The sequence below is a fragment of the Xiphias gladius genome, chromosome 8 (assembly GCF_016859285.1).
Source record: "Xiphias gladius isolate SHS-SW01 ecotype Sanya breed wild chromosome 8, ASM1685928v1, whole genome shotgun sequence".
NCBI lineage: Eukaryota > Metazoa > Chordata > Actinopteri > Istiophoriformes > Xiphiidae > Xiphias > Xiphias gladius.
In genome coordinates this window covers 4374502-4396707 of record NC_053407.1, presented here as the reverse complement: position 1 = coordinate 4396707, position 22206 = coordinate 4374502, and the positions used below count along the sequence as shown (strand labels likewise).

Below are 22206 nucleotides of genomic sequence, written 5' to 3'. Positions count from 1 at the left end.
ACCATAGATACATGAATGTCCAAACAAAAGACACCACTGGTCAGTCACTTTTTTCTCTTTAATTTTTATTTGTGCAAAGCAGAAAAATAAATTTATTAAGGTCATTTCTATGCATATAACCTGGAACATTTTTTATTACATTTTTAATTATTTTTTTGAGTACATACTATATGCATTCAGGAAAGCTGCATAGATAGCAAAGGTTATCAATGTGAGTCACACAATAATGTAGTTAACAAAAAATACATGTTACATTAAAACAAGTACAAAACAATGTACATTCTCAAGAATAGTAAGATAGAAGTTTGTGTTGTCTTTATGTTTGGAAAATTCTTATCATAACCTTCTATATCCTCTTTTTGTTTTGTTAGTCAATATTACATAAATTACATTACAAGCTTAAACATATGTGAGCGTGTTTGTTGTGTACTGCTGAAAATTTTTAATTTTATTGGAAGAACCAATTAGATAAAACATTTTAGTTATTTGAGTTGATAGACATTCATGGTGTCCATTCTTTTTATAACAAATATTTTTTTAAAATGTGAAAAAGGACAACAATATTGAGAGTTGAATCAATGGCAGCTGGACTGGGCTGTAGATCTTGAAGACGTTTCACCTCTCATCCAAGAGGCTACTTTAGTTAATGAACTGAAGAACTGAAGTTTTCAGAACTGAAAAAGCCTCTTGGTGGAGAGGTGAGATGTCTTCAAGATCTACAACCAAGTCCAGTTGCCCTTGATTCAGCTCTTCTTGGATAACCATGACATGGATGACCTTCACAGATGTCAGGGTAAATACATTTCATGCATGTGTTACATTTCAAAATAAAAGACAACTTCTGAATAAGAAAAATACAAATGTAGGTTAGGTAGAAGAAATAGCCATGAATGGTATTGAAAAATACAACAGGTACCAAAGTTAAGACTATTGCCTCATGAGGGATGTACCAGAAACACTTTTTAAATTGTAACAATTGTATCGTATATTAGAAGTTTCTCAAAATAAATATAAAACTAAACATTAACCACGTTCCAAACGAAATATAACGATTAAATATACAAGAAAATACGTTTGCACGTAAAATAAAACTAACATTTCAGCAACTTAGAAGTCACAGTTCAACAACCCCCATGTTTTTAAACAAGAAAATACTCAAGTACATATAGGGTTTTTGTTTTGTTTTTTTTTGTTTTGTTTTTTTTTTTACTTTTTGCGTTCCTAAGATCACAAGTGCCACAGCGGACATTAAAACCCCTCTGAGTGGTTCCAGTATCAGATGACTAGTGTAGTGATCAGTTTAGTTTAATGATCTAGCTCAGTTTCCTTAGCTATGTGTAAACTGTGAAACACTGTGTAGCCATTCACACAAGAAGTATGAGGTGATGCCTTCTGTACACTTAATAAGTCATTATTATTCATTTTGTTGGCTTCCATGCAGGAATGAACATAGACATGCATGCTAGCCTTTGTAGTGGTTGCACAGTTTTCATTCATAGCAGCACAGTCACATAGCACTAAAAAAAATAAATTGTTTCAAACCAGTTTTGTGTAATACAACATAGAGCAAGTATTTAGCAATATCCTTGGTTATGGAGACAACGACTTTTTCAATTGACTTTAGCTAAACCCCGTCCCCAAACAACTATTGTCCAATCAGGACTTAGCATGTGTAACTAGGCTTAGCAGGCCGAGCAAGCTCTAGATTTCTTCACATGTTGTGCAAGGGGCTGTAGTAAGTACAATGCTCAGCATTTAAAAAGCTTGGAGAATGGTGTCTTTTGTTAGTCTTTTCAAAACCAGAAACACAAGAGCCTAAGTGTTAAGAATTAATTGAAAAAAATATGTGGCAAATTTCCATTTTTCATATGTTGTGAAGGACATGACCCCCATCCCAGTTACGAGCTTGCTTTTAGCCTAAGTATTTTAGTATGATATCATGTATGTACCCTTTTACCCCTTTTCCTCATATTAAATAAAGTTAATTGGAAACATTAAAAAGTCAGCTGGAGACAGCATTTTCAACGAACTCATGGTGCTAACATGATCCTAATTAGGTAGCTAGCCAGTGCTGATAAAAACCTCCGGTGACAGTTGTCATTACCCTTGGCAAAATCTATGGTTACTGGGTAGAAATAGGAAGCCTGGTTTTGTCCATCATTGTCTGAAATCAAGGACACATTGTTAAAAAAATTGCTTATAATTTCGAGCGGTGAGTTTTCTATTTAAAGTGCAAATGTGTTGTTTTGAGTCTGAAACGCTTGACAGGCATAGCAACAGTGAGTAAGAGGGCAGGGGAGTGAAAAGTCAATTTTAGGCTGGGTTTCTAAATCACCCCCTTGTTCACTTATTCACTTCTACCTACATTGTGGGCACTCAATAGTTAAGTCAAAATTGAGCTGTAAATTGAGATCATTTTATGTCATCCCTGTCATTAGCAATTTCGGACACAGCTTTAGTTTGTTCTTCTTCATTGGGTAATACACCCGTCAATATGGAAAATGCGTAGACAATTGATTTCTATCATGGAAAGAGTTGCTGTCATTGTCAGCATTTCTTATGACAGGCTGACAGGCACTCCTACTGTAGTGGCAAACTGAGAAGATAGCTTATGGTCACTGGTACCAATTACAGTTCAAAGAGGAATGCTAACATGAAAAAGCTGTTCTTCACCAAATGTGAGATGTACAAAAGAAAACAACATATCAAGGTGCCATTTCTGGCAAAGTAACGACTGTTTTAGCTGTAGATGATGAATCTATGTAACTGTGTGTAACAGCATAGTTCTTGGGTGTTTGGTGCAATTATAATGGTGGTTTTGATGGGATGAGGTAAAATCAAGCTGGTCTCAGGATGTTTGGATGAGAGCCAGGGAGCAGGACACAACAGTTACAGTTTTCACTCCCACATCTCTCATTTTAAACAATATGAGCTTTCAGTAGTACAGAGTGGTCTTGGTTACTGACAGATACAGTAAAAGCCATATTTTACTAAATACCCTTTTAACAGAGTTACTATACAGGTGTCCAGCTACAATTTACCCTAAATAGGTAATCTATGCAAAATTCAGCTGTGCAGTATGATGTCACCGCTTGTGTCATTATTCTGGATTATGGGTATGATGATGAGGCAATTGGGCAGTAAGCATTTGCACTAAAAAACAGTGATGTCACCAAAGTACCACAATAAGGAACCATTGCCATGTGTACTGTGTGAAGTTTTCTTCAATGCAGTTATAATACATAAAAGTAAAAAAGCAAAAATATAGTTAGTTAGCTCACTAGTTTCTTGGATATTTTAGCAGCAATTTCCTAGGCTCATTTAGCATGGCTGGAATGTCTTTTTGACTAAATCAGACAATGCAGATGTTAATACCTATTGTCTAGGCTATACATAGATGTGGATCTACTTGTCACAGTGATCCATTATAATACCAACAGACACCCACCAAACTTGTTTTAGGAAAGAATTTCACAGTTTGAGCAAAGTCACAGTTGATCAGTTTACGGCCATTACTAGTAAGGAAGCCACACAGAACCAGACCTAATTGTAAAGGAAAATACCTTAAGTTTGATGTCATTGATTTTGATTTGATGGAGTTTAACGAGAGACCCAGAAAACTTCCACATACTTTGAAATACAACATAACTGAATGTGCCCTGGCCTGAGGAAAATGTCAAATACAAGCATTTAAAAAATTAAAGTGAAGCATAGACATCAGTCTGGTCTGTTGAACAAGTAATGATTCCACCAGCCAACAAGTTAGCCTATCAGTAACAGGTAGAGCCAGGTTACTGGTACATTGCGTGTAACCGAAATCCACCTTTCTCCTGCACAAAACCCATGTGTTAGTGATATGGTTCAAACAAGGAAGAAGCAGAGAGCGCTTCTGACGAATGATGAAGGTTAGTTTAAGTCAATGTTTTTTTCTTTTTTTGGCTCTCAGGGAGTTACACAGTATAAACTTTGAGCTGGAAATGATGTGGGGCATACTTTAAGCATCATAGCCACGTGATCAAGTTTTGGCTTTGATAAGCACAACACCAACAGTAGCCAGAATATCATCTCAAGGCAGGGAGTTTGAGTAAAGTGTGGATAGTGGAATCTTTATCAGCCTGTATGTCCTCCTGCCATTTGGCTGAACGTTTTATCAATCCATCCAATCATCTCACTTCATTAGACAGCCCAGATCTTTTTCTGCTGGAAGTAGGCATCAAATCGGGCCAGGGCGTACTCCTACGGCACAGTCATGTATACATGAATATATAAGCACAAGCACAATTCTAAAAATCCTAAAATTCTTCAATAAAACATTTAGGGGATGAAATTACCTGTACTGTAATAATTCACATGGTAAATTTCATATAACGTACATTTCCATCATAGTAATTTCAGAGTCAAATGGTAAACTAAGAGTGACTGCTTTATAATAATAGCTATGGAAATACAGATTATCATAAATTTCTGAGTGTGTGTTACTGGCAAACAAACAACAACAAATTAAAACAGCAGAAGATCAAGGAGAATTCTTATTCAAATATTATAAAGAAGATTTTTAAAATTGGGCAAATTATAAAAATCTCTGTCTCTAATATGCAAAATACTACGCAACTCTAAGCATAATGCACCACGGGTGAATTGTGTCACTGTAAAAGCTGTGACAGAGACAACCTTCCTCTGTCTTTCTATCTGTCATGTCTGTCTGATATCCTGTCAGACTGACATGGCAGTCTGACCTAACCACACACCAAAAAACAAACAAAAAAAACAAAAAAAACATAAAAGTAATACAATTTTAACTCACCAGGTATCCGAACTTGATGGTGGAGAGCCGGGCCTGGATGATGGACCACAAGCCCCAAAAGAAATGGGATGCCAGGGAGAATCTTCATTCAAAAACACACAAACACTTTGTTTTGTACTTGCTTTGCCTTTCTATTGTGTTATCTTCAATTGAGAATGTCATGTCAGTTTACTCTATGTTCTGTATCTGAACTCACCTGTTGACCTCCATATACAGCTCCTGCTTCAGTTTCATTTGGTCTTCTTCCGTCAGGTTGTCAAACCCTCTGTCAGACTCGCTCAGGTATTTTTCAATAAAGTGCAGCTGCTCAGAGACATGATAAGTTCATATCAGTCAGCAGTCCATAAGTAAAACCAAATAAATGTGAGTGTAATACCATATCATACACACCTGCTGGGACTTTGAAGGGTAGGTCTGAGCAATGACTTTGAAGAAAGGAAACTCATCGCAGTTGTAGTCATACATCCATTCACAGAAATGGTTGCCAATATCAAATCCCCTGCAAAGTTAACAGACAGAGAGACAGAGAAACAATAAGAAATAATGACTGATGATGCCTTTACATTAATAAATACTTTCTGCTTGACATCTCGCGATGTCTATCAGGGTTTGTGTTGCATAACTCAATGTGTGAGTTGTGTAGTTCGGAGAAGTTAAACTGTATTGTTTTCATGACAATGGAGGGACTTTATCAGGCAGTTACCCCTGCCTCTGTGTAATATTTTTACTGTACCATGTTGAAAGCCCAGCAAAGACACTGGCTGTTGTGTCAATCACACAAATACATAACAGTGTGTTTGTGGCTTTCGCACCTAGTTAGTTCTGACCATTTCTCTGAAAACCAGCACAACCTTTCTTGATTTTTTTTGTTCAGGAGAACATGAGTCCTTGTTTGTCAGTGAGGTTTACTCAGTACTTATCTAAACTAGCTCTGTCTTAGACCAACCTACTGCACTGAAGCCCTGTGTTTTATGGGCTAACATACATAACGGTACGTAAACACCATGCTGGCTCATCCTTTTACACCCAATGTTCAGCAAGTGAAGGAAATGCCTGCTGTCATTTGGCTTTAATTGAAAAATAAAGCCTCACTGCTGTTTTGTGAAATGTTATGAGATGATATATATATGCAGCAAAGTAGATTTGCTGAAACAATTTGTCGATTGATATAAATTGATCATGGACAATTTTGATGACTGATCAGTAAAGTCATTTATCAAGTAAAATTAATAAAAATATCAACAACTGATGATTTACTTACAAAACAACTGCCAGTTGGAGTTCTACAACAAAGTACTGTAAGTAATCAAATTCAAATATTTACTATATAATAGTAAACAGATGAAAAAACTGTGGAGTTTCTATTAGCAGCAAAAGGCAGGAAGAAGAAATTACAACAACTGAAATTAAAACAGAAAACGGGGGCTTTTTAAAAGAATACTAACACTGTGTCTACACAGAAGGCATAGCATTGGCAGCACATTAGAAGACCAGCAGCAGCAGCTCCAGCGGTCCATCTGTGTCTACACAGGATGCATTCTGGCATATTATTAAGTTTTAGGTTTTGGAAGTGCTCAGAGCCGAATATAGCAGATATATTTTTTTTACCATGGCCACAATCTTAGTTTAGCATGTCAGTATGTTAACATTTGCTGATTAGCATTAAAGACAAAATACAGCTGAGGATGATTGGAATTTCATTAGTCTTGCAAGTGCTGGTCATAAACCAAAGTACCAAACAAAGTCTGAGTTGGACCTGTTGGTGGTGCTAGATGAAACGTCACCAGATCAACAAAGTCAGTAGGCTTTATTCTCTTCTCAAAATTTCATGGCAATCCATCTGACAGGTGCTGAGATATTTCAGTCTGGACCAAAGTGTTTGGTTGAAGGACAAAAGTGGTGGACTGTCCTGTCAGCTAATATTTCTATCCTATTAGTGTGGCTAAAAATATGATGAAAATATATTCATTAAAATGAGCAGCATACGGGGCTGTCTCTAACACAAGACTGGTTTTCTATTCAGGTAAACAAAGGCCTCTATTTGAGAATTTACAGTATACACTCATTCTGTGATTTAGACCAGAACACATGGACAGTGGCTCTTTGTGGTCATGCCATAAATTTAAACCTGCATTTTATTCCTATACTGCTATCAACAGCTGGGAAAACCTTTTCCAATACAAAACCTCCCAGTGCTCTGGGGCAGTCTAGGAACTGGACTCGTCCCTTTCTGTTTCCATTTCTAACTAATGTCATGTTATTGAGAAAAAATAATCTATACTATGTGTGTCCATTTGTGGGTGTGTTCTTCCTGTGCATACATGTTGGCACATGTGCTCACATGTTTGGTATTTGTGTGCAATCAGTCATTTGTGTACAGAGGGTCACATGTTCACTCTGCACCTCATTAGAGACTTAAAGGGTCCATGCTGAAGGGAACTGCAGGGGGGTGGTACTGTTTCTGTTTCTGTGTTTGGGAGATAGAGAGAGAAAGGGAGAGATGTTTGTCTGAGATCCACCTGAGCTGAGGCTAGTGTGATCTAACCGGTTTTCCCATAATGAGCCAATATATAATTCACACATCCAAACACATTTGAGTTCACTGCAGAAAATAATTCTCCTTCAGATGTACAGTCACAATGTTCTATTATATTATATTAGAGTCTATTCCCAGTCAGGAAATCAACTGCACCATCTCCATTAGTAATAATGACAGGCCTAGTTAAGGCCTTTCTATTTCCTCCATCCTGTGCATCCTCATTGGCCTGCCAAATTCTGGTTACATAACAGCTGCAGTGAATATTTCAACAGAGGGAGGTAGCCATGAATCCTGACTGTCAGAAAGAAAAACTGATGGAACACAGATGGAAGCCGGACAGCATTCTTTTCCTCTCGTTTTTTCCTGTAATTTTGCTGTCATTCTGGCTCAACTATCTGTGTTAAACTGTCTCTCTTTGTCCCTCCCCACCCTCCTCATCCTTCTTTGGATTGCAGAGCCAAGGTTAGTTGGGAAGGAAAGAACTGGTAAGACGATGAGAGACAGTGCAGGGCGGCTGAGGAATAAAACAGTAAAAAATTCTGAAATAACTAATAATGTGAAGAAACTGTGTAAAATATATAAATTAAACAATAATCTGTGAAATTATTATTAAAATTATATATATCTAAATGAAACATTTGTTTCATGCTACTTTTTATTTCATTATGTCACATTTCGTAATTTCATTTTTTTAATTTCAGGTCACTTTTCATTTCGTGAACACCCTCTCACCTTTCAGCCAATCACATGCCCCCTGCCTCTTAAGCTAGCAAACTTAGCTAGAGATAACAACACAGATCCAGAAACATCTGTTCCTTTTTATGTATTTTAAGCTTTTATTTAGCTTAAAAAGGCTGAACATGCTACCTACCCGCCTGGCAACTAGGTGGAGTTGTGAGCTTGGTTTAGTACTCATCAAAGTTATGACACAATGTTAGCAGTGTTAGCTAGCTCCGGTTGGCTGGAGCAAGAAGACTGTCTTTTTGCTCCTCACAGATTTGTGAGTCTTTGTCTGAGGAACATATTTAGAATGAAAAAGCTGAGGCAACTTGAAAAGTGGCATGAAATAAAACATGATGTCAAATTAAAGCGTCAGCTGGAAAAATGTCAATATAAAATAAAAAAAACATGTTTGAAAAGGGGCATTTTTAAATAATTAAAATTAAATAAAAATGAACTCTGTTATGAAAATAAAAATGTTGAAATAACATTTTATAATAATGAGGTGAGTTTCAATAATTTAGTCAACCATTTCACAAATTGTTGGTTTATATATATATACACAATCTATTGATATGATTATTCATTTTATAATATCTTTATTTACTTAATATTGAAAACCTTCAGTTTCCATAGAAAAAGGTCTAGGTAAGGTGTGTTAAAGCTAGACATTATATTTCAGGCTGCAGAAAGACGCTGAGATTCAAGGGATCCAAGAGATTTCTGGCTATATAAAAATGTATTGTGCAAACTAGAAGGGAAAGACTAACAGCCCTAAAAATATGTACTCTATTTACTGAGAATTTGTATGAAAATGGAGTCTCACCGTTCAATTTATCTGATGACAGTACACAGTGTAATTTTTGCAAAATATAACCGGCAGGATCTCAGTGACAAAAGGACTTCTTTTGTCCACCCAAAGTGACTATGAACTTCTTTCCTTTTGTCTTCTAATTTAATTTCTTTGTGTTATCATATGGAGGTCAAGTCAACAAAAACATTAATTTAACCATTTTCTGATTCTTCCATTTCCCTTTAGCTGCTGGTGTCTGGTGGCCAACAGGATACTACAATTTTAACAAATTCTTCTTCAAGTAAATTATAATTCTTTTTTCATGCAATACACATGACAGAGATAAAAAATAATGACACTAAACACACCACTGACACATTTTTGAAATGAATGAGGTGAGAGAGCGTATTGGATTTCCAGCATTGGATTTAATCTAAAAGACATCTGATAGGTACAATTCCTGTGTTGATATTCCAATACAGTACGTAATAGGAAGGTATGATGAGCCTAAAAGGAGCTTCAAAATTTTGCTTTAAAAAAAGACAAAAATGTCCCCTTGATGGTTATTTAAAAACTAAGTCTTTAAGAATAAAGCAGGCAATACTCTATATTTATGCTAATTCTAACAAATCACATGAATGGACCAAAACCAGCAATGTGTTAATATGTCTCTTAATACTTTCTGACTGCCGATTTGTTCCTACTGAAGATGTACATCTTTAAAGATGGGTCATAAAGATATAATGTCATTTTAAAAATTGATAAGTAATTTTTAGGTAGTTTTTAGGTAGCATTACTCAAACAGGAGTAAACAGTGCATTTATTGTGGACAAATATAGCATCCAGCAGTAGGATGCTGTATTTGGGATTGACTGAAAACTACTACAGTACACATGTTGACTGTAATAAAGGAACATGTCAGCCAGTGCAAAAGTATGTCTCATTGATGTGCTTTTAATAGTATTTGGACAATAACGGATCTCTCTAGAACTGAGTAATAAAAAAATATCGGCCTTTAGATACAAATAAAAACACTTCTTAATAGGATAAATTAATTGTTTGTTTGGGTCTTTTCATGGGATTTGTTAGCAATAAGAATATATCACAAGGCTTATCCTTTAAAGCAATTTTGCTACACTTGAACTTTGTTTTAGAATAGTTGCCAACTTACCTGTAGTTGTAGCTGCTGTACTCAAAGTCAATGAGCATCAGCCTCTGTTTGTCTGAGGTCTGGTGGTCCTTCAGCAGCAGGATGTTCCCTGAAAGCAGGACAAAACCAAGTTTTTAATTTTTTTTTTTTTTTTTTATAAAAGCAGAAAGTAAATGTACAGCATAAAGGGGCCACCGATGTCTACATGTTTTACCTTCTTGACAGTCATTGTGGCAGAACACTACAGGAGAGTGGGTGGACTCCAGTAGAGACCTGAACATAAAAGGTCAGAAATCAAGGATGGGTGATCGGCATGGTTTAAGGAGCTCCTGGTTCAAAATACACTGTGTGCATCTTCATAATATATATTGACCGCTATGATCAATATACATAAATATGAAGCCACATTATTCTGGATATTGCCAAGGAAGTTTTGTCTCTGCTTAAATTCATCATAAAACAATTTAAAACCTTTGCAAATATTCTCAGAACAGGTATCCCAGGTAGAAACTCAGTGAAAATGAGGGCAGAATAAAAAAAAACATTTCTGGAATGCGAGCAAAAGTTCTTTAGAGTCACCAGATGGTGGTTCCTTTGGATTAATGACTTACAACAACTTGTTTGATCCCTTTACATGACAGTTTGGTTAACATTCACAATGGTAATGACTATAACCCAAACCTCCAAGTAATGTATAATTAAAATTATCAAAAAAAACTACATAGTATAAGGGGTGTTAATAGGGTTGATGCAAATGCTTATATTTATGCTTTTCAAAATTCAGATAGTGGTCCGATCACTATTTTGGAACAAAAATTGACTTAGAAAAAATATTTCACTGTGACATGTCAATGTTTTATTGCTTCAGTAACTAACGTTCTCTTCAGTCACTGTTTAAAACATGAGCAGATCTACATTTTGTGATATCAAAGCAGTTGTGTTTAGTTTGTCTGTGATCTTTCAGAAGTTCTTACTCACTGGATAATCTGAGGTTTTTCTCGGGTAAACACCATCAAGGGACCTACACATTCTATACATTCTGTTGCATAACAGATGTGTTGTGTTTGTGTGTACTAGTGTGTTTGTGTGTATGTGTGTGTATATGTCTTTCTATGGTTGTGTGAGCAATTTTGGTATGAAAGCATCATTGTGAGGACATTTTTGCCAGTCCTCACAACTTCAAAGGGCTGTTTGACGGTTAAAACTTTAGTGCTAAGGTTAGAATCACGTTTAAGTTAGGGGTGGGGGTGGGTTTCGCATAAGGGGCTAGGGAATGCATTATATCAATGAATGCCCTCACAAGTAAGACAAGTGTGTGTTTGTGTGTGTGTGTGTGTGTGTGTGTGTGTGTGCAGGAACATACTTGAGCAGATCCATTTCCTGTGGCAGGTTGTAGCTGAGCAGTCGGTTGAAGCAACGCATGTGGGACTCTCTTGTGAAATTCAGCCTCATGACTTGGCTCAGGTACCTGGTAAGAGCGTTACACACATACAGTTACTCTGTCTTTCTCTCAGGTACTTTTTCTCTTATCTGATGAAGAAAGGGGGCATCTTTATCAACATTATCACATCTTATCTATTTTTTTTGACATATTTTTTTATCAAAACAAGTTTTAATTACAATTACAATTTGTAAATAATCAAATAAGATTTAATTACATTTGGCTACTGAAGCCCTAAATGAGTGGAAAACGTATCAACATTAGCAAAAAAATCTGCAATTATCCTGAGGCTGTATGACTCAATTTCATGAACATAAAAAGCCAAGAAGAAAAAGAGAGTTGGTAAACAGTTGATGCACAGGCTGCCTGAGGTGGAAAAAACTTTTCACTCTTACAAGTAAAGACATTGAGTTCATAAGCAATAAAACCTGCCCTTTCTCATTTCAATACATCCCAGAGTTTTGCTGCTATCGCCTTAAATTTGGTCAGTTAGCTAATTTTAAAAAACTTGAGGTAGCCATTATTCTGTAATTGACATTACTGAGTCAGTTTGCTGACTTTTTTCTCACTCTTCTCTACTTGTACTACTGTCACACTATGTTTTATCATTTACATATATCCTGTAATTGTCACTTGTAGCTACAGTTGCTACTATTTAACAACAGTGTCAGGTTGCGGTGGAATGATTTGTTTGGCATACAATATGATAAACTAAGCTAACAAGAGGACTGTTGCTTCTAACTAAGGTGAGTGAAGAAGGCAAAAAGAAAAACATAACCGTTATTCATGACAAAAAGCTACATCTGCTCTTTGAAGTATTTTGTTTTTAAAAAGGGTCTTTCGTTCTTTCTTTTCATATGAAGGTATAAGTTTAATACTTTAAAACCAGGTTTAAATTCTGTAAGTTTTTGTTGTAACTTATACCTTATAACTTAATAAATTTTATCAGTGGAACAGATATAACAGGAAACCAAATCTTGTCATTCATAAAACTGATAATCTCTCTTTTAAAAAGTCACTCTGCACAAATGAAATCATTTGACACCCAGGGTCCACTTGTTGTTGGCCTTCGAAACTTCAAGGCCAAAACAGTATATGGAGATAAAACACTTCAGCATCAATGGCACCTCCACTGACTAGTTAAAACATCTTTACTAGTCATTATATTACAGTCCAGATTATAGGAAGTCCTGCTTTCATTATGATCTTTCTGGAAATTCTGCAGAAAAAAATCAATTCCAGTAAAATTCTAGATAAACTAATGCTACATATTATGTGTCCGATTTCTGAATCCTTATTCTTTTCTGACATGGAAATTTACAAAAATCAGTCACATGGCAGGAAAAATGAGTATTGTTTGTATTACATAATCTAGGAAGTGATAAGTCAGTATTAGTTACCTTCACAGAAGATCAGTGGAAGAGGACAATGGACTTTATCAGCACACATTGACAAACATGGCACAATGTAAACCACGTTAACACCTAACAAATAAACTTGAAAGCAATTCCTACACAAGTGCATTATGATAAGCCAATTGCCACCTCATACCTATCAATAAGTCATCAGTGAAGTAACATCTTATTTTGGGATTCAAAAGTTTAAGTTTTTTACTGAGGAGATTTTTCAAATCTGCTCACTGAATTACATTGTGAATAGGTATTATCCAAGTGACAGACAGAAAAGGGCTTAAAGTCCTTAAAAATGAGACACGACACAAGACAGGGCAGGGCAGGACAAGACAAGATTTAAATTATTTACTTGTCCATGGTTCCAAACAGCCACTTCGGTTCCTTGTTGAAGGGCATCCTCATTCCATGAAACTTGGCCATCTTCTCTGCAACCTCAGCTGAGATGCTGGGGTCGCTTAATTCAGAGGTGTCTAGTTTACGGCTCTGTCAACAGGATATTGTAACAGATTATTTTATTCGTAATCATGATCATGAGTATATAGAAGCTGTACTGAGCAACATTTTTATGTAACTATACCAGTCCAAATCACAAAATTTGTTAAGACAGAAAAATGCATTAAGACCCCACAGATTCCAAATTTTTTCTAAAATGAAATCAAAACTAAAATACTAAAAAACTCTATAGCCACCAGAGTTATATCTGGTTTAAAGCAACACTTACTTGATTGATAAATATGAGTTAGCAATGTGTCATTTAATGATGTTATGAAATCCTGTGTGAAAAATTTTACAGTAACCTCTTAGTGCCAAATTGTCTAGTGTAGTTTAGACAGGTCCTGCTCCTCAGTCTGGACATTAGAACAAATAACTTTTTTTCTGAAACTACTTTTGGATAGTTGTAAGGTAGGCTTTCACTTTCTTGCAGTACTGTTTAAACTATGAAGATCAGATGTTTTATGGTTTATTAATTCTCTCTGAACATTCATCAACGATGGATCATTGGACAGTACACCACACACAAACAAACATACAAGCCATGTGTATCATTCATTTCCAAGCTGTCAATGCTAAACTTTAACCCTACCCGCTGCATGCCTATTTCAAATTCTAACCCTAAAGTTAACTGCAACAATTAGTTGATTAATCAATTAGTCAATAAGCGAAAATGAATCTGCAAATATTTTAATAACTGAATAATCATTTTAGTAATTTTTTAAGCAGAAATTTCAAATATTTGCAGTTTCTAGCTTCCCAAATATGAGGATTTGATTCTTTTCTTTATCACACGATAGTAAACTGAATATCTTTGGATTTTGGACAGTTGGCCAGACAAAACAAGACCTTTGATGATGTCACCTTGGTCTGTGGGAAATTATAACAGTTATTTTTCACTATCATCTGCCATTTTATAGACAAAACAATGAATCGATTAATCAAAAAACAAATCAGCAGATTAATAAATAATAAAAATAATCTTAAATTGCAGCCATAGTCATCACTACTCTCTGAACTCACATTCAGTTCATATTTAAAGGGGCAAAATAACTGACTTTGATATTATTTGATTTTTTAGTACTAGTACTGATCAAAACAATACTTTTTTCAGTACCTTACTTTTTTAATTTAACAAAAGAAGCCAAGATTCTCAGATATGAAATGCTAAACATTAGCAGCTATACTAGATTTTTGCTTAAATAAAATAGTTTAACTCGAAATTAAATCATGAATTATCTGATTAAAGAATCCTGTAAGTAAGCAATATTACAAATATCACCAGTTTTCGATACTTGGTGCTACACATTTTTGTCAGTACCAAGTATGTTTTAAGGTTCAATACCCAGACCTCTGCATAACAAAGACAATGTACACTGCAATACCACAACATATAAAACTCAAAAATTACTCAGTAAACTGAATCACCACAGTCTCAACAAACAGTTTACAACTGAAGTTTTATAATCAAATTTATTTCAGTAATGGTGTGCATGGGGCACTATTATTGTGTCCACCCTCATTTAAAATTATCATACAGTTATACTAGTCAACAACATCGGTTCATTTGAACAACAACATGGTGACTCACAGGGACGTACTGCTCCAGTCGGCCCTGAGGGAAAATACCATAGAGTTTAGGGCCTAACCCCCTCTCCGCCAAGATTGCAAACATCACACTCTCCAGCACCATGGCCTCCGCTCCCTAAAAACACACAACAGAAAGAAAGTTATAAGCTCAACATTTAAAGATTGGGAGCAGTCTACACCACCACCAACACCACCATCACCACCCATCAGTTCTGTAAAATGCAATAAGAATGAATGAGAAATGAGACGAAGAGCTTCTTCTGGTCACAGTGTCTGGAAACATGAAAGTGACAGTGAGGTATTGATGGGGGCTGTTTCTGCGATGGAGTATGAAACTTATTTCGTACCTGTCTTGGGGTGAAGTACATGTCTGAAAAGGGCTTAAGTTGAAATCGGGGGTTGGAGGAGAAGGATGGAGGAGTCTGAATGAGGAGAAATGCTGTGGTTAGGGTTAGTTAGGTTTACCTTTCAGAGTACCAGCCAGGCTCAGGTTAATTGGGAAAAACAAACGTGTCCTGGAGCTTGAAAGACTAAAACTCTGTGCTGACTTGATTCTGATTCACTCTATTGTGTGTATGCAGAACACTGGGCTTCTCACTACCTAGGCACAAGGTCATTACCAGAAGAGAGGGATGGCTGACTAATTAACAGAACAAGACTAACAAAGTGAACAGGTCCAAGGCTGATTTATTCTGTGGGAAACTGAAACTCAGATTAGTAAAGTTGTATTTCTACCAGTATCTCTTGGTTTCAGGGTTGTAATGATGACACAAACAGATCCACCAGTTGAGCTGTCACGAGAAGATTCAAAGTTTTTTACTTAAGTAACGTTAAACCAGAGAGCAGGAAGCTAAGAATGAAATACATCTCTAGCGCTTGCTAGCAAATAAATTTCTGCAACCACGCAAATCTAAATTATTACTTGCAAGTTGAATTCAAACTAAGAATACTAGCCTGTAGGTTTTATATATATATACACACACATATATATATATACACATATATATATATACATATATATGTATGTATATATACATACACACACACACACACACACACACACGTATATATATATCTATATATATATATATATATACACACATGCACACACACATATATATATCATATCATTTTGTGCATGATCTCTATTAAAGTGATAACATTTGCAAACATGCTTCAGTCTTGGTGTCTTAGGACAGGTCTGCACAGTCATTTTAATTTGATCCATGGCAGAGATAACAATGTTGACTGGGCTCTTATGTAGTGCACTGATTTAAATTTAGCCTTAGCGATGAAGAGACATAGGGCACACAATAGTTGCGCTCTGTTGATACAGTGACTGGGATTGGTAGTGTCAGTCATACAGCTACATTATAAACTGAAATGATGTTGAAAGTAATTAAAGCCAATAAAAACGTGGCTTCAAATCTTCAAATGTATATTTCTATTAAATTAAATATTAATGATTAATACGATTAATGACAATCAAAGTAGAAAAAAACATCTTTAGCACTTTAGCACTCAGTTCTCACTTAATATGTTTCATCAGGACTCGGTGGTTGTGGTTTGATCAGATCTGATTGAGAGTAAGCAAACAACCAGATTCAACCAGATCATCAGATTCTGATGATCCTACCTTGACCTGCCCTTTACAGGCTGTAATGGTGTCCCACAGAGCGACCCTGATGGTCCCAATTGACTGACAACCTCCATTACAATCATGGAACGTACAACTTGTCAGGTATTATCCATTACATAATGTACATTTCTACAGCACAAATTTAATCTGTAAAAATTACAGTCATTCTATACTCACCACTCTATTGCTATGTGTTTCTCTTTTTAACAGAAATGCTGGCCTGCATGTTTTTCACATGCAGGCCTAAATAATATACTGTAGATGTATCATGTTGTAGTCATTTGGCATTTGCCAAAGCGAATACTGTAAATCCTAGGTCCACAGTTTTATAACCGGGAAATGTGTTTACAGTTTAGCCTAAAATGTGCTGTTTTTACAACTGAGTAATTTTTATATTCAAGGAAACAACTCACTTGCTGAATATAGAAGAAATTTAAGTTCCCTGGATAAATTCTGAAAAACACTAGGAACAAACGTGTGCACACTGAGACAAGCAAATGACAGTTAAAGCTGATTCAGACGCTCCCCATGCCCGCATCCTTCTCGTTTGTTTTTGTTTCTGAGTCGCTGTATCAGTTTACTTGCATCATTAAAGATGGCATGTTTTTAAACAGCAAAATAAATAATGGTGCGATAATGCTTTCCTGCAACTTGCATCGTATAGATATGAATAAATAAATAAATAAATGAATAAATAAATTGAGTACCGGATAACTGAATACATTAAAATTAGTGTCGTTCAAGTTTACTGCAATTGTTTTACTGTTTTTGACAATAAAACAAGTTTCTTCTTCAACTGCACAATGTCCTACTCATACATATCTTGGTCGGAACTCTTCAATAACTAAACATAAAGTATACTTATCAAAAATCTTTATGTTATGTGTTGCTGTTAAAAAATGAATATCAGCTGATATATTGTTATCTCAATTTCTAAATCCTCAAATACAAACCTTAAAAATCCTGCATCAGTAAAGTTCCAGTGAGTATGACATGATTCTGTTGTACTGATGGATTTAATACTGTGGAAATACATGATCCTATTAGAAATAAAAAGAAAACATTGAGGAAGTGTTTATAAGGAAAATTAGACATAAAGGCCTGCTTCTTATATAAGTTTCTTTAATTAAAGGCCTGGTTCTCCCTGAAGTTGAAGCCATAATTGAGAAGTTACAGTATTTATATTTGTAATATAGTTGTGTATTTTATTAGGCACATATCTATAGTAATAAGTTCAACTAGTGGTTACTGTCATTTGGACAGTGTCCGCTGTGTATTCTTCATTTGTGTCTAATGAATGTCTAACGTATGCTACCATGCTGCTGTGACATCTGAAATATCCACACAGGAATTAATATAGTGTGATCCTACATAATACAAATAAGATTTACCTTGACCTGACAGCATTGTTAGAGAAGGTGGACCTAGCCGAGGATATCCTGAGACACTGACATTGGGTCTGTTCTGCATTAGCCTCACTACTAATGCAGAACAGACAAGGAAGGCAACATTCCCTTCCTTCGGGCAGCATTCTTGTCGATACAAACAGGCCAGAGTGATAACATCAGCTAACTGGCCAAGGATCTTACCTTGATGGCATCACATGGCGTTGTGATTCAGCCTCATAATGTAAGGGTCAAGGATCATGGTCACATGGCATGATACAGACCTCGGTTTTTACAGTCATGCTAGTGCAAAGGGTTAGAAAGGGGAAACAGGTGTTACATCTAAAATCAAAAACCCAGGAGGTTACAGAGGTTCAGCCTTCTCTGTGATTTCCCTGAAACAACTGTTGCCTGAGGAGATAAAAAGGCTCTGGCAGATCAGAATGAAACCCCGTCTCAACAGAGAGTTAACCATGAGTAAGAGAGAGATGAGAATTTAGAGAAGTAAACAATTATTTTCAGACATCATGGGGCTGACACATTAGATGGTGAATGTTGTGGTGACTGGATGGACACTGGGTGACACTGTGCAGAGATACTGGATGGTGGCACCATCATCAGTTACTTACTTGGAAGTGATTTTCTTTGTTTGATTGTCGTGAATCCCCTTTATTACAGGACATCTATTAACAACAGAAAAAGGAAAGAACTATCCATGAATACATGTGAAGTTTTCCATGAGTGCCAACATCAAAACCTAGCCAAACCTGCAGTGTAGTAAGTTCAGTAGGAGTTAAAAGTGTGAGATGATTGTTCTATTTTCTATTTTAAACTATTTTCTATTACCAAAACCTGCTGTTGGATGTGTTTATTTGATCGAATCTTCTCATTTTCCAACATGCTATTCACATATCTTCATTACTGAGAAACACTGTCTCCAGTGCAGTTAGGTTTTGTTTACTTATTAGTATCTGTGCACTCTGACAGGTACATCTCAGCTTCTTAATCATATTAGCTTTCTGATTAGACATCACTAATTCCTGGGAGGTAGCTCTGTCATGACTGAGATGGCCACAGTTGCCTTGGTGAAGGATACAGTGCTGTTGCCCTATTAGCAATTACACTGACTTTAGCTAATACTTAATGTAGGTCAGCAGTTAATGCCCACAAAAAAATGAATCACTTGCAAATGACAAATTTGAAGGCTCAGAAAAGCAGCAACTGACCAGCACATTTCGCCGTGTCTCTGTTTTGGCTCTGTCTTTTATTTATGATAGCAGGCTGGAATAAATAGCATGTGTTACAAACAACACCGCAAATGATGAAATGCCAGTAGAAGATTAGAATATGCTCTTTTTGGGAATCTTGTGCAAATGTTTTCAATTCCTTGACGTCTTGTCACTCAATATTTGCAGGTGAAATCAATCCGTTGCGTGATGGTGACTAAACAGTTACCTTTAGAATAGTTCTGTTACACTTAGTAATACTGCAGAATGCGTCTGCCCTAAAATAGCTGGGATCATGAACTCTGGACACACCAGCCATATCATCTTAGGAGATAAAGCTATCTGCCTGTGTTAACTGCAACAACTGTAAAGCTGCAAGAAAATTCATTATCTACTGTATCTGCTTTCATGCAAACTGTGACGCAATGACTAGACATATTGCACACATGATAATGACTTTCCTTGTTGCTGTTGTATTTTTTCAGCTAAGCGGGCTACAAATATGGAGATTCGTCCTCAGGCTCCTCTGTTTGTCTACGAGTTCAAAAATTCAGCTGACTACTTAATGACTAGGAAACAAAAGGCAGGGATTTAGAGAAGAAAAGAGAAAGAAAGGAGAAGTGTTTCAAAACTTTGTTTTCCCTCCATACTATATCTTCCCAGCATTGGCGACCAGGTTTGTGCTACAGAAGTGTGTGTTACATTTTTTTATTAGGCTGAGATTTCAGAGATCTCATACTGTACCGTGTTTTTTGGTGGGTTCACCTGGGAACAAGAGTGCCCAAGGCAAGCTCCTTTGGGAAGCCTACGGCAAAGAACACATGCATGTACAGCCACGAGGGTACATCACCATGTACAACAATGGCTAACAGGCACACACACATACATACACACACAAACACATGCATGAAGCCATAACTGCACAATCATACACTAACATAAGCATATGCACAGATGGTACAGACACACACACACACACACACACACACACACACACACACACACACACACACACACACACACACACGACAACAACCTCTGGTGGTGGCACTGTCACATCACAGTTGTATCTATAATCTTTTTTGTTTGTTGTCTGCTTCTGTTATTATCAACTGAAGCAGTAAAGTAACCTTTGACCCCAGCAATGTCATCACTGTGGTAAAAGCTGACAAGTGATTTTTCTAGTTTTTGCTTAAAGACAAACAGTGTATGGGTTATACAATTCTGGAGTTATTTGTGTGTTCTGTATAACAGCACTTATTTACATTAAAAGAAGTTTAACTTCAATAAATTACAGGCTAGTAACTACACACTACTCAGAGAAACTACTTTCTCAGATACCACACATCCTTGTGAAGAGTTTGGCTTATTTGTAATTCTGTGTGTACAATAAAACAACAGCATTTAGCTGTTTATCAAAGACAAGGGATCAGATGTAGCTCCCACCTGCAGTATGGCCCCATAGAGGCGCAGCAGGACACTCCTCGGCTCGTCCCAGACAGTGTCCAGGCTGTCAGGGAGGCTGCACAGGAAGAGCTTGTTGCTTAGACCACCCCTGGAGCACAGACAGGCAGACAGTCATTGAATATGATTAATCTTAACATAGAGGAACACCTATTTAGTCATTCTCATTAATAATTTGCTGTAAATTCAGATTTCTAAATATTTTTTCCTATTTTAATATGGCTTCAAAAGAGGTTTCTAGTGATCTTACTGCAATGCTCATTTGTGTCTTTATTATACTCTTTGATATAAAAATAAAAACTATATATTAGAATTTACGTAGTCAAATCTTATCTTGCTTAACTAATGCCTGTAAGCCATTAATACCTGAACATAAATTGTTGTTGTAATTTTGGTTTTTAAAGAACTTAAACTGAAGAGATTTTAAGTTGGAAAAAAAACTTCCTGGAACAACAACATCTTAAATAGCAGTTATAGCAAATAAAACCAAATTATCATCTTTGTTGGCCCCTCAATGTCCCAAAATACCCTATTTTAAGGGAAAATCTAGATTAGAACAAAATGACTGATTGTGCTATACAAATAGTAAAGTCAGTATTCTCTAAAGTTGCCTGATGACTGAGATAGGGACAGCTTCAAGACTGGAACTTATTCTGTCGTTAGGTGTCAGTCTTTGGGGCTAGTCCGTGTTATATGAATTACTAACTACTCTGGAAGCGCTAAAATTTAAGTCAGAGATATGAAATGAGAGCAACTTTATTTTACAATTGATATCTCAGTATAAGTAGCCATGTCTTCTTGACAGTGTCTTTGTTCCGCTATTCGATGTGTAGCTCGCAGAGCAGCTCCATGATTTCTGTGAGGATGAAATCATTACCAATGTCTGTCCAGTTTAAAGGGAGAGTGGATCTGATTCACATATTTAAATTGAAGTGTGTAACACAATAGCAGTCTTATTAAACTACCGTCAACCAACTGGGCCTATTTCCATCAAACAAGCAACTGTACATATTGTACCTTATGATGGTGATATGGACATCGTCCTCAGCCAGGCTTTTCCAGGCTCCATGGAGGAACTCTCTGCACCACAGATAAGCTTTGCCCCGGGTGTCCAGGTTGGGCTGGTCAGGGCACACCAGCTCCTTACAGTCCTCCTGAGTGTCTGGTTGGACCTGCAAGGCGTTCTCGCTCACCAGAAGACCCAGCGACATTGTAGGGGAATAAGAAACGCCGTTGATAAATTTGGTTTTCATTTTTTTTTTTTTTCAAAAACGAAATAAAACAGAAATACTAAACGCCTCACTCTGATTAATTTCGATAATTCGGTTACAAATGTCTTTTCCGTCAGTAAATTTATGGAGGTGCTGTAGTTTCTTTCTTTTTCTTTATTTTTCGTTGGCAAAATGCGTGTCGTTCTAATTCATTGAAAAGTACCAACCTTGCTCACTTGAAAAGAACACATAAAGTAGGAGGTACGCGCCTATTTACATGGGGGGTGGGCAGGGCGGGGAGGGAGTGGTCACATGACATGTCCGAGCCCATTTTCTTCTC

General features: G+C 36.4%; 1 protein-coding gene across 4 annotated transcripts; it reads right to left on the bottom strand.

The window, feature by feature from the left end:
* Positions 1–65: 65 nt before the first annotated feature.
* Positions 66–22096, bottom strand: chka (choline kinase alpha). Of its 4 annotated transcripts, XM_040133889.1 has the most exons (13): positions 21673–22096; positions 20638–20746; positions 18595–18648; positions 15289–15363; positions 14943–15056; positions 13209–13342; positions 11370–11474; positions 10221–10279; positions 10028–10115; positions 5195–5303; positions 5001–5107; positions 4805–4886; positions 66–4236 (listed from the first exon to the last, which is right to left on the bottom strand). In XM_040133889.1, exons 1-13 carry the CDS (start codon positions 21906–21908, stop codon positions 4177–4179), a joined length of 1332 nt encoding a protein of 443 aa, XP_039989823.1. In that variant the 5' UTR covers positions 21909–22096; the 3' UTR covers positions 66–4176. The 4 variants fall into 4 exon arrangements, with proteins under 4 accessions (XP_039989823.1, XP_039989824.1, XP_039989825.1 ...); XM_040133890.1 differs by lacking the exon at positions 15289–15363; XM_040133891.1 differs by lacking the exons at positions 15289–15363; positions 18595–18648.
* Between the last annotated feature and the right edge of the window lie 110 nt (positions 22097–22206).